Here is a 13,141-nt window from a genome sequence, read left to right on the forward strand (position 1 = left end):
GAGGAGAAGAGAAGAAGAAAGAAAACAAATTTTCAATTTAGCTTTGATTTATGTTAAAAAATGGGGAGGGTAATCTAGTTAATTTACACCTCCTATAGGACATCCCTTAACCAACTAGAGGGATTACTATCACACTGCCACCCCTCTAATAAACCATGCCGCCCCTATAACAAGTTACATGACAGTACTATGTTAGCTAATAATACTACATTAGAAGGATATATGTTTCCTACTTTTGGCATCAACAAGATGTATTTATAAAACCTTATGCGGATTTTCACTACAACAAAGAGATATCCATCATCGATTTTTGTCTGATCAATAATTTTTGTCTGATCAATATGAGATACGTATAATTCTTGTATTTCATATCTGGTACCAATTAGCATATTTTAAACTAATTATGTATAATCTTTGTATTTCATATCTGGTACCAATTAACATATCAAGTATCAACTGTTAAACCTAAAAAAATATATTTCAGAACACCTTCGAATTCACCCCCGTCGGACGTTCAACCAAGCAAAGGAAAACCTGTAGAAAAAGAAATATCAAAGGTAAGATTGTAATCATCCGAGGAAGAAATTCATATATAAATATGGAAAATTGGATTTCTTTCGTCAGAATTGCAGTAATAGTATAAGAAGTAAAAATTGATTTAGAACAAAAACTAATTTTGAATCTAAAATTTACAGGCAAGATCCTTGGGACAAAAGGCACGTTGGGAAAAAGAAAGACAGAAAAAAAAATCAACAAGGAGCCGTACTGAACCGAGGTATGCAAGTAGAATTTAACAACATACATCAACGAGATAATGCTTCTACCAATGAGCAGCATGATCGAACAAAAGAATATCCAATGATGCAAACCCAGATTCAACTAACTCATAAGAAGGAAGTATCGAAGGTAACATTATATTCATCAAAAATTCATAACTGCATGAATATTCTATAAAATGAACCATTGATTTAGAACAACTAAATTATATGTTTATAATTCACAGGCAAGATCGTTGGGACAAATAGCAGGTTGGCAAAAAGAGAAACAAAAATAAATAAAACAACAAGGAGCAACAGTCAAAAGACAACCAGAATACGAACATGTACATCCACAAGATAATGTTTCAGCCAATGAGCAAGGTGACCCACTAGAAGAACATTCAATGCAGTCACAGGCAAGAAAACACATCTTTGATATTTATGTAGTTTATAAGCATTTGAATATAAATATGCAGCTGTGTATGTCTTTACTTATTAAACTCCTGGTGTACAAATGACTGATGTTCTTGGCATTTAGGCATTCAGGTACTTTATAAGTAATTGAAAATAAACATGCAAGTGAAAATATCATGCTCTGTTATTATTATATTTTGGGTAGTCTATAAGCATTTCAAATTTCTAATTTCAAATAACAGGATGCATTGTGTGCACAACAAGCACATCGACAAGGAGATGATCAACAAACAGATTGTCGCGATAGAGATAAAGAAGAAATACAAGATAGACATCCTAAGCAAATCCTATCAGACAGTGCTCAATTTGTTGCACATAGAGCTAAAGTATTTTTTTTCAATATGTTTACTTCAAAACAATTTATCCGACCCTTCCTAACACTATTACCGTTAAATGCTAGATCACTCATTTTCTTAAATGACAGGAAAGGATGCAATTATCCCAACGCCGACGTCGAATCAGAGAATCGGAGCAACGTCCAAAAAAGGAGCCATCACCATCATCATCATCGGTAAGGTTAATTCGTATTCGTTGCAATAATATTCTGTAAAAAAAAACCCTGAGATCGAACAACAACTAAGTTTACGCTTATACAGGCAAGATCCTTGGGACAAAAAGCACGTTGGCAAAGAGAGGGAGAAAAAAAAAACTGTCAACAAGGACTTACACTGAACCAAGGTGTACGAATGGAGATTGAACAAGTACAGCGACAAAGCAAGGCTTTAGCCAGTGATCATGGTGATCGAAAAGAAGAACATTCAATGCAAACTCAAAAGCAAGCAACAAAAAGAAAAGGAAAGACGCTGATACAATTACAGGTCAGAATATATTCAAAGTAACATTTATCTTCAAATGATTGGTTTATGATACCTTAGAATTAATATCAGTTGTAATCACACAGAATAGTCATCACCCCAAAAAAAGAAAAATAGTTCAACCTCCCATGCTATGTGTAGAGTCAACAATTCCAGAAATTGAAGCCACGTGTGGCGATCGGGCAAGTGAATTTTTTGGTAATCTATTCGGAAATTATATGCCATAAAAAACAAAAATATCAAGTGGTTTTATAATGTTACCTTTCTTTTATTGCAGCTGAATTCACCAGAAGTGGAGAGCAACATTCATATAGGTCCAACCAGTGCACAATCCTCCACAACTGAAAACGAAATGTAATTTCATTAGATTCACGAAATGCTAATTTCATATGAAATGTATCTGGATGTTCACCTAATGATGTGTTTAGTCATTTATCATTCATCTAATGGTGGGTAACTTTCTAAAATTTAAAATTATTTATCTAATGACGTGTTTTGACATTTATTTTTCAACAGATTTGTACCAGTTCCAGATGTATCATCTGATGAGTACACTGATCATTACTATTCTTCAGATGACAGTCTTGACGATGGAAGCGACGATGTACTGACTCAGTTCAGTAATGTACGTATAAACGTTGGAAATAAACGTAAAGCTGGAAGGAAGGCACGTTCAACTGTTAATGAGGATGGAAGAAATTATCTTGGAAAAATGGACGTTCCATGTCCATTTTGTGGTGCATTGCATTGGATTGATGAGAAATTGTCTGATTCATCGTTTAAGAATCCTGAATTCGGGACATGCTGTCACAAAAGAAAAATTCAGTTACCACAACTACGTGAACCTCCTCCGGAACTATTGGAATTGTTAGAAGGAAATAGCTATCGATCAAGACGGTTTCGACAACGTATCAGAAACTACAATGCTGCTAATGCATTTACAAGTCTTGGATGCAAATATGACACAAGGGCATGCCAAGGGAAGCGGTCCACCCTGCTTCTCAATACACGGTGAATTGCGACATTATAGCGGATCTCTGATGTCAAAAGAAATAGGTGATGCTACTCTCAACTAATATTGTATGATCCAGCTCATGCATTATCTATACGTGGAAATAGAAATAAGGATCTAGATAGAGAAATATTAGGTGTAATCCAAGATACTCTATTGAAACACAACAGATTCATTCCTTTGTATCGTCAGGCACATGATATCTTGAAAGATAGGCAGGCTTCATCTGACAAAACAGTTAAAGTGTCTCTGCATTTTAATGAAAACTCAGATCAGCGCCGTTATAATTTGCCAGCGGTAGAAGAAGTATCCGTTATCGTTCCTGAAAATCCAGGAGATGTAACAACAACTCGAGATATTTTGTTGCACCTCAAAGATGGAAACGGCTTAACAAGAATCGATGAATGCCATCCCGCTTACCTACCTTTACATTATGTTTTGTTTTTCCCTTACGGAGAGTTAGGTTGGAGCATTGAGCTTGCACAATGAGATGTGGGTGAAAAAAAATATACAGACACAAGAATATCTCATATGCAGTACTTCAGTTACCGGCTCTTCCAGCGAAGATCAGAATACTCAACAATCCTAAGAGGTGGAAAACTATTCCAGGAATTCTTAGTGGATGCTTGGGCTTCGACGAAACAAAAATTGTTTGGATTATGTCAGATTTCACCAAGGAAAGTTACGCGCGGATCACTATGGTTCCATAATAAAAATGAAAGAAGAAGGGTTAATGCCTAATAAAGGAGGTACACCATGCGTTTTACCGTCATCACATATTGGAAGCCCAAGGCACATGTACGAAATTTACCAAGATTCGATGGAAATCACACGTTTTAATCATCATCCTGATCTTTTTCTGACAATGACTGCAAATCCGAAATGGCCGGAAATTCAGGACGCACTTCTAGAGCACCAACATGCCTGTGATCGTCCTGATATAGTGGCAGGGGTGTTTGAATTTAAAAGGAAAGCGCTTATGGAAGAGGTAACCAAAAAATGTGTTTGGAAAAGTTGTAGCCCATGTCCACACTATAGAATTCCAGAAACGGGGGCTACCACATGCATTTACTGATATTTTTAGAAAAATCAGAGAAAATCCGTACTGTTGAACAAGTTGATAAATATGTATTAGCGGAATTTCCAGACGAGAATGAAGATTCAATTCTCTTTGATACTGTCAGAAAGTGCATGGTTCACGGATCATGCGGAGAAAGGAATCCAGAGGCTCCTTGCATGAGAAAGGGAAAATGCACTAAGAACTACCCTAAGAAATACAATGATACTACGTGTTTAGATAGTGGCGGATACCCAGTCTACCTTCGGAGAGATGATGGAAGGGAAGTTATCGTCCGCAATGGACGTAAGGCACAACACTGACGTTGTACCTTATAACCCACACTTATCAAGAATGTTCAACTGCCATACAAATGTGGAAGCATGCGCTGGAGTAAGAGCAGTTAAATACATAAACAAGTAAATCAACAAAGGATATGATAAAACGACAGTTGTTGTTGGAGCAAAAGATGAAGTACAAATGTACATTGATGCAAGGTATATTGGACCGCCTGAAGGTGCGTGGCGTTTATTCGGCCATTCAATGCATAAGGAAGAACCAAACATCGTCAGATTGGCGATACATTTGCCAGGAAAACAAAGAATTATATACGAATCAGAAGGAACAATAGAAGGGGGGGGTTACAGATAAAGCTGAGAACTATAAGTCAACCTTGATGGCTTATTTTGAATATTATACTGAAAATCCAACGGCCACCGCATACACGTATCAAGAGTTTCCACAACACTTTGTATGGAGTGAAAAAAAGTGGAAAACCAGGCAACGGGGTTTTGCAATTGCTAGAATGTATTTTGTTTCTCCCAATGCCGGAGAATTGTACTATTTGAGATTGTTGCTAACCGTTGCTGCTGGTGCAGATTCATTTGACAGTCTAAAAACAGTAAACGGTCAATTGTGCCCTACATTCAAGAAAGCATGCATAGAACTTGGATTACTAAAACATGATGGAGAATGGCTACCGCTTCTTGAAGAGGCCGCCGATATCCAAACAGGTAGTCAGCTACGGAAACTATTCAAAATTGTCTTATCTGACTGCAACCCAACAGAACCAGAAATTTTGTGAGCCAAGTTTGGGCAGAAAATATGCGACGATCTCCCTCATAGGTTGAGAACAGTGTTCGACATTCAAAATCCAACGGATGAATAGGCTTTGAATTATGGATTATACCTCTTGGATAAATTGTTGCGTAAGGAGGAAAAAAACTAAAACAATTTTCTAACATGCCACGGCCAAAAGAAAATTGGGGTAGGATAATTGGCAACAGGTTGATATGTGAGCATAGGCAACTTCAGTTTGCAATCCAACAACCAGAACTTCAAAGAAATATTGCACGCTTGAATCCAGAACAGTTATCAGCATACAATAAAATAACAGAGTCTGTACAACAAAGGGATGGTTGTACCTTTTTCCTGAATGGAAGCGCAGGGACGGGGAAAACTTTCGTATATAATACGGTAGCTGCATCCTGCCGATTCAATGGCGACATAGTTCTTACTGTTGCATCATCAGGTATTTCTCCAATGCTTTAAAACATGCAATTTACTTTTAAATAAGATGATTACCTGAAAGTGACCAATATTTAAAAAGATTGTTAGTATATTCATGTCGAACGTTAGCATTCCAGTAAAAATTGTGCTGAAAAGTGATGCAATTTTACTAAACAAGAATGATACGACACTTCACCAAATATTATACATTATAGTTTATCATTTTAGTATATGTTGCTTCTCTTATCCTGTCAACGTTTCCTCCATTTTTGCATGGCTGCTTTGTTTTGATGGTTCCTTCAAATAATTTATTGATGATCAAATTATTTAAGTTGCTTTAGGAAAAAAAACATTAGAATTGAGTTAGATATATACTTCTCATAGATGTTGCAATAATTTAAGCATTTACACAGGTCAAAATATGTTTGGGATTAACAAAAGAACTCCATATAGTATTCCTGGTGACGTAGACAAGGATTATCCTTTTGTCCTTACAAATTGTTTATTTGGTTGGCTGAAATTCATGTCATTAAATTACCGCTTAACTGCTAATTGCTTTTAGTTTCTACACTACGGGTGTTTTTTTTAATTGTAAATTTCAATACCTAATGATTTTTATGTTTACTTTATTATAAAGGTATTGCTTCATTACTTTTAGTCGGGGTAGAACATCACATTCAACATTCAAGATCCCAATAGAGATCAATGAAACCAGCGTATGTTCAATTAGTAAACAACGCAAAGAAGCTGCATTTCTTAGAGAAGTCAAACTGATCATATGGGATAAAATGCCGATGCAGCATAGATATTGTGTAGAATCAGTTAATAAACTAATGCAAGATGTATGTGAAAACGAATTACGTTTTGGCGGTATTACCGTTGTTATGGGGGGAGACTTCCGCCAAACTTTACCAGTTATACCAAATGGAGGCCGTGCAGATGTCGTAGGAGCATGTGTTAGAAGCTCCGTACTCTGGAATGATATAACAGTTCTGACGCTTACAAAGAATATGCGTCTTGATCAGTGCGACCCAGAAAACATAGCTTTCGCCGAATTCTTACTCGAGGTAATATTTGTTCACACTGCATTTTAAAAATAATGAAAAAAAAAGATTAAAAACAATATTTGACTTATATGTTATCCAAATTTATGATAGGTCGGATCAAAAGCAGAAGAAAAAGTACAACTCCCTTCATCGATGCATAGATGCAAAGACATGAAACAGTTGATATCTAAACTGTATCCCTCTTTAGGGATATCTAATCAAGTATCACCTGAAGAATTAACCGAGAGAATCATTTTATCCGCACGTAATGATGATGTCAACGATATTAACATGAAAGCATTGGATATATGAATGGAGAGACGTTCACTTATTTAGCCGCAGACAGATTGAATCCTGACGAAAGTGGCATAATCCCAAATTATAGCAGCGAATTTCTACAGAATTTGAATCCACTAGGAATACCCTAATTCAGGCTTAATCTTAAAATTGGATGTCCAATTATCCTGATGAGAAATCTGTCTCTATCCGAGGGTCTTTGCAATGGTACCAGACTATTGGTTACTAAATGTGGTAGACATGTACTTCAGGCTAAAATTCTAACCGGTCACAAAGCAGGAGAGACAGTATTGTTACCAAGGATATCATTTCAACCTTCGGTTTCGAATTGAATATAAACATGACAAGACGTCAATTTCCAGTGAGAGTAGCATATGCAATGACAATTAATAAATCACAAGGACAGTCTGTTAAGTATGTTGGGATAGACTTGAAGACTCCTGTGTTCAGCCACGGCCAGCTTTACGTGGCATTATCAAGATGCACTGCTGCCAATAGAATAACAGTACTTCTAGAAGATAAGACTGAAGAACTTGAAACAACTAACATTGTCTTTCCAGAAGTTCTATTATAATTTGTTGTCAAACTATTTGTTAATCGGTTGTTATGGTTTTTGCGGCAACATTGGTTAATTAAGGTTTATTTTTGATTCGTAAATATAACTTTAAACTTAGGCCTATTGTATACCTTGCGTTAAGCCATTGCCAACTATTCATTACTTCTAGACTATTGCTAGGAGGGTCTCATTATTCATCAACGATTTTTCATACTGAAATAATTGTTGGTTAAAACTACTAACCTTGAAGGTCATTTACAAAAATAAGATCAAGAATAGGAGAGGGCCTGCGCTGCTCAGCTTCTTTAAATGATGTTTATGGAACAGAATCCCCACTTCTTGGCTTCTTTTGTTGAGAACTTCTGCAATATTTGAAATAACTTGGATTAGTTAACAAACTCATCATTTGGGCAGACAAACATTTGGAAATCCAGCCTTATCTTCAGTCATACACAACATTCATCTACGAATCCGTTACCTCCAGCACTCTCAGTGGACGAGGAGATCAAATTAACACAATTCTTTTATATATTTTAACTAGGTATCAAAAACAAGGATAACGCACTAGGAAGAATCGATAAAACTGCAGATGTAATTTCTGTAATGGCTTTTGATGATATTGTGCAACAATCCAAGAATACTCGATCTTAAGAAATTGTGAATGTCAATAACCAAACCAAACAACTTAACACTAAGGCCCCAGATGTGGCTAGGCGACTGCAACCTTATGAAGGAAAAGACAATGCTCTTCTCGGAAGAAATTATAGGACAAAGCATCTCATTACCTCACGAAGAGCATCTGCATAAGAACTCATATCTGTTGGGATAACCAGACCATGCTTCCCGCATTCACAAGCCAAGTATTCAGCTGTGGTGAAAGAAATTTGAGGGGTAATAATACACTGAATGGTTGGGTCATTTTCCTGCAGAAGAAAATAAAAGCAACAACAACTTTATTAACAGGTTCCACTTTGTAGCACGTAAGGAAAACAAAAATAGATCAAATACATAACTAATAACTTTCGATTTAATGAGTACAAAATAAAAAAATAGAACATAGCATCTCATTACCTCACAAAGAGCATCTGCGTAAGAACTCATATTTGTTAGGATAACCAGAACATGCTTCCCACATTCATAAGCCAAGTGTTCAGTTGTGGTGAGAGAAATTCGAGGGGTAATAATACGCTTAATGGTTGGGTAATTTGCCTGCACAAGAAAATAAAAGCGACAACAACTTTATTAACAGGTTGAAAACAAATATAAGGAAAGTAGCAAAAGGTGGTGAGCATGCTGAAAACAAACCTCAACACTTGCCACTGTGGGGCCGATTGATGGAGTTACCAACCCAGTCATAGATACTATATCACCAGCCCCTGCACTATCAACCAAAACCATGGATGTTCCTTTCTTCTTCATAAGTTTTGTTACCTAATAAATTAGTTTCTTTATGTGAGCGTCAGCGAGAAAGATAAATATTTAAATAAGGTCATATGAAGGAGTATTTAATACTACCATGAACTAGCAATGTTTAACAATTACAAACCTTTCCTTCCTCAAATTTCCGACATGAAGGACACCTGAGATGATGTGACCAGTCAATACTCGGCCAATATAATACAATGAACAGGCGGTCATCTTAACTACTACTGGCAATTTTATTTTGTGTTGACTGTCTCTCTAAAGGAATAATGAGGTGAACACATAATTATGTTAGAAAATACGCTAATGCAAATGAGAACCAATAGTGACAGAACTGCAATTTTTTTTATTTTTTTTTGGGTACTAGGCTTTGGGTAGATAAACAAGATGCAATTGAAAATAAACAAGCTAAGTGGATAATGAACAAGGAAATCAGAGCAAATACCAAAAAAAAAAAATACTTCATCCATAAAATGATAACTTTCAGATTCTTACAAATAGATACAGCAATAGCACTCCACGCTGTTGTAAAAGAAAGACAAATGGGAAAGAGAAATCAGTTGAAGCACACCAAGCATATTTCAAGTAACACAGTCTCGGAAGCTTACATATGAGCCTATAATAACTGCAAAGAGAACGAAAAGGGCAATGGCAACAAGAAGGGAGTTTCTCGGATTTGGTAAAAATGGCTACAGATGAATTTTCCACTTTACTATCTACACAAGTAGAAACATAAATTCGTACCTAAAAATATTCTTAAATTATAATAAAACTCTAAACATGATAAATGTTTTATACCATTCTAGCATGTTCCATTTGGTGTCTGCCTGTCTGGCAAGTTTTCGGAAGGTGAGACTCAGATGTCATTATATGTGAATTTCAGTGGCTTGCAATACTCTTGATGGAACACCTAGACATAAGGTCTGTGAATAATCAATAATTTTGTTCACCTCCATTTCTGCCATTTGTGTACAATGTAACTGTATCTAAGTTTGTTTGTTTTTCTATACAGACTTTGAAACGAATGTGATTGATAACTTTCATATTTTTGGGGAAATCGATACTACAATGGGCTATAATGAATGACCTAACTGACATTTTTTAGGTCGAATTCCTTTATTCATAAAACGAATTAACCTACAAAATTAACAAAAAAAAAACAATCGGCCAACAAAAAATTTAACATACCTGAAAGACAAGTAGTTTATAGAATTCCTTTATTAATTAGGGTAAAGTTTAATTCTCAGATGATGCAACGAGATGGGTGAACATGATTTTCAATATCAGATTTCAGATTTAGACAAATTTTTGGAAGAGAATGAGTGAGGCGCGAAACATGATGTAAGAAAAGAAATTGAACAGATGATGTAATGAGCAAATGGGCTCTTCATCACTCGAAATGAAATTCATTTCGAGGAGTTGGGAAAGTTGATGTCGTGAAAAAAATGGTGCCGGATCTGGATGGATGATAATATTAGTCCAAATGACGAAAATAACCTTATTTTAATGAAGATTCACATCAACACATACGGGAAGTGGGCTTTTAACTGTTTTTTAATTTTATAATTTCTTAATACAAAATATGGATCACTAAAATAAAAAAAGGTGGTGTTTGACTCTTAGATTTGAGAGTCATTAGACGGACAGGATCTATCAGGTAGGGTTATCCGGCCGTCAGTAGCTTCTGGATGGAGTTTTGACTTCGACGGTCAGGAATGATCTAAAAGTCCCATCTCGGACAAAACTCTAATAAACACGAATTAAACCTAAGAGTTTTAATTCGGAAGGTAGGAGAAGCTACAGATGGAGTGTTAATAAGGACTCGGGGGTTTCACAATTCGTACGAATTTGTTTTCTACACGGAGATCATTACGATGTTCACCATAAAAGGGACTCTTGACATCTTTAAGATTATATGAATACTTTAGATACCTTTCGATGTTCTTTCAATAATTTTTCAGGGACATTGTGATCTTCAATCTAACCTAAATCCGTTGGAGTATAAGGTATTGTTACGAGCTTCGGTTAACACCTGCAATTCTGCAATCCTGCATCAACTTTGAATTTGAAGTTACCTAGCAGGTTCAAGGAATTTATAAGAAACTCTTCCAATTGTTATGATTCAAACCCTAGCTTTATAATATAGTTTTGGTTTTAGTTATCGATTTGTTTAATTTAATTTCGTTAGTAATTACGAAAAATAATTTAGATAAATTTCGTTTCCTCATAAAATTTGAATTATCGATTTTCTCTAACGCAGTATTTTGAGATTCGAGAAAGATAAAGATCATAACTTGGTATTGAATTGTAACGGAGTGAATCCATGATCGACAACATATATTTTCTCTAAATTGGTAAAGTATCTCTTTCAAAGGTAATTCCAATCTGGGTTTTTGGTTTAGGGTTTATTGCACTAATTTTATTTCCAATATAATATAAGATAGATACATATATCGTTATGTTTGACAGCATTGTTATTGTTATTTTGTTAGCCGATTAGAAATCAATACAACTTCTGGAAACACTTTATTTCTCTTCCCCTCTCTCTCAAGAATTTCTAATAAAATTTCTGTAATTTGTGTTCGATTTCTGAGTCTTATATAGCTCGATTATTCTTATGTAGCTCTTGGAAGAGGTCTGAAATTGAAACAACAAATCTTTCCGGGAAAAGGGATGCTTCAAGTTGCGTTTTAGTCTTTCATCCATTGCCGGGAGAGCTCAAAACGATCCAAATTCTCTTTCATTGGTTCCTGTTTAAGGCAATCAAAATCTTCTGTTAACATTATTCTCCAATTCTTGGATCTTTTCTTGATTCTTATGTATTCTGAGAGTCAGTTGTATTTATTGTGAAACTTTCAATTATTATTATTTTGTTGATTACAGTATTGGGATGAGTTCGTTTATGAATATTGTTTTCCATTAGATGAATTGGTGTTGATTTCTTTTCTTTAGGTTGGGTACGCAACTAAAGAGATTATGCAGGCGAAGAACTTTTCTCTGGCTCCGGTGATCCTAATTCACTCAATATGAACTTTTCTCTGGCTCCGGTGATCCTAATTCACTCAATAATATGGAAAGAAGATGTGGACGTGGGGTGAACAAGGTATAACCTTAACTACTCCTTTTGGTTCAACTTAATCTTAGATTTCTAATACGGAATTTCACAAATCAGTTTCACATGTGTATTTACTATTGTGGATTCTTATGTAGTGATTTCATTATGGAATCAGTCTACGTTAGTGTATATTTTCATTATGGGTGTTTACAATAATTTGATAATCGAATTTGGATGTGAATGCTATAGATAGATTGAAAGATGCGACTGGATTTAGTAGATGGCATGTTTACTTAAGTTGAAAATTTCGACAAGATTGAATTTTGCAAGTACAAGGTTCGTCTTTCTTTGAAACCTCTATAATACTTCATCTATATGCTAGACAAACATTTAGTATGGTTTCATAATTTGGTTCTCAGACCTAATTTTTTTATTGATTTACTTTTTTTCTTTTCTTATTATAGCTGAAAACATTCGCTTTTTTCTTATTATAGCTGAAAACATTCGCAGATTGGTGTTGGGATACAAACACCATGGTGTCGTATTTATCAATTGGGTTCTCTGATTTTGTATGTCTTCATATTTTTTTTACTGTTATAGGGTTTGTAAAATTCCTAATTTGGGTTTATTGATTGATCAAACCAACACTACTTCAATTGTTCACTGCAGAGGTCATTATCTACCGAAGAGAGTTCAGACCCAGCAATCCAATAGGTTACTGATTTAGGCTTCGTTTAATTTTTTATTTATCACCAGCAAAAATTAAGTATAACACGATTTCCAGATGTGTACTTACCTAAAGGTAATTTATTTCTTAACGTTCTTTTTGATACCCGTTGACACTGAAATAACCTTATGGAATGTGGAATGTTACTCATTCGAATAAAAGTTTGCAATTTGCTTTGAATTGTCCAAATCTTGAGCTAAAATCGAGATAGATAAAAGAAGAAAGGTGTGTGATTAACTAATTTTTTGTTAGATCCGTTTTTTGTTTTGAGTGTCTTATCAAATGGTTATATTCTTGCGTACATATTGAGATTGAGCAATCCTTATCATGTCGTACATTATGTGTCAATTTTTGAACAACTTCAAACTATTTGATAATCCTGGATATTTAGGAAACTGAAAAAAAGAAACAAA

The 13,141-nt window shown here is 35.2% G+C and overlaps 2 protein-coding genes and 1 long non-coding RNA gene across 5 annotated transcripts; 2 read left to right on the forward strand and 1 right to left on the reverse strand.

Annotated features, from left to right (window-relative positions):
• Positions 1 to 252: 252 nt before the first annotated feature.
• LOC113303016 lies at positions 253 to 10,065 on the reverse strand. 2 transcript variants are annotated; one of them, XM_026552001.1, is made up of 10 exons: positions 9,745 to 10,065; positions 9,071 to 9,104; positions 8,830 to 8,955; positions 8,596 to 8,733; positions 8,310 to 8,447; positions 7,768 to 7,886; positions 6,503 to 6,708; positions 5,541 to 5,700; positions 2,309 to 2,388; positions 253 to 534 (listed from the first exon to the last, which is right to left on the reverse strand). In XM_026552001.1, the coding sequence occupies exons 1-6, from the start codon at positions 9,753 to 9,755 to the stop codon at positions 7,830 to 7,832; spliced, it is 504 nt and encodes a 167-aa protein (XP_026407786.1). In that variant the 5' UTR covers positions 9,756 to 10,065; the 3' UTR covers positions 253 to 534; positions 2,309 to 2,388; positions 5,541 to 5,700; positions 6,503 to 6,708; positions 7,768 to 7,829. The 2 variants fall into 2 exon arrangements, with proteins under 2 accessions (XP_026407786.1, XP_026407787.1); XM_026552002.1 differs by having other exon boundaries at positions 6,487 to 6,708.
• On the forward strand, positions 3,775 to 5,200 carry LOC113305391. Its single transcript, XM_026554437.1, has 4 exons — positions 3,775 to 4,047; positions 4,098 to 4,422; positions 4,550 to 4,633; positions 4,995 to 5,200. Exons 1-4 carry the CDS (start codon positions 3,775 to 3,777, stop codon positions 5,198 to 5,200), a joined length of 888 nt encoding a protein of 295 aa, XP_026410222.1.
• A 602-nt stretch (positions 10,066 to 10,667) lies between the features above and the next one.
• On the forward strand, positions 10,668 to 11,709 carry LOC113306092. Of its 2 annotated transcripts, none has more exons than XR_003338578.1 (3): positions 10,668 to 11,028; positions 11,207 to 11,320; positions 11,570 to 11,709. It is a non-coding gene; the product is annotated as an uncharacterized LOC113306092 (long non-coding RNA). The 2 variants fall into 2 exon arrangements; XR_003338579.1 differs by having other exon boundaries at positions 10,671 to 10,952.
• The last annotated feature ends 1,432 nt before the right edge of the window (positions 11,710 to 13,141 follow it).

This window comes from Papaver somniferum, chromosome 8 (genome assembly GCF_003573695.1).
Source record: "Papaver somniferum cultivar HN1 chromosome 8, ASM357369v1, whole genome shotgun sequence".
Taxonomy (NCBI): Eukaryota; Viridiplantae; Streptophyta; class Magnoliopsida; order Ranunculales; family Papaveraceae; genus Papaver; species Papaver somniferum.

Bases quoted from the DNA above. Each gene is read 5' to 3' on its own strand.
- LOC113305391 (XM_026554437.1), top strand. From the start codon at position 3,775: ATGAAAGAAGAAGGGTTAATGCCTAATAAAGGAGGTACACCATGCGTT. The intron at 4,048-4,097 runs GTAACCAAAAAA...TCCACACTATAG, and splicing joins GGAAAGCGCTTATGGAAGAG to AATTCCAGAAACGGGGGCTA. The intron at 4,634-4,994 runs GTGCGTGGCGTT...CTGCTGGTGCAG, and splicing joins GTATATTGGACCGCCTGAAG to ATTCATTTGACAGTCTAAAA.
- LOC113303016 (XM_026552001.1), bottom strand. The intron at 8,956-9,070 runs GTTTGTAATTGT...CTAATTTATTAG, and splicing joins GGAAATTTGAGGAAGGAAAG to GTAACAAAACTTATGAAGAA. The intron at 7,887-8,309 runs GTAATGAGATGC...CAAATATTGCAG, and splicing joins ATGCAGATGCTCTTCGTGAG to AAGTTCTCAACAAAAGAAGC.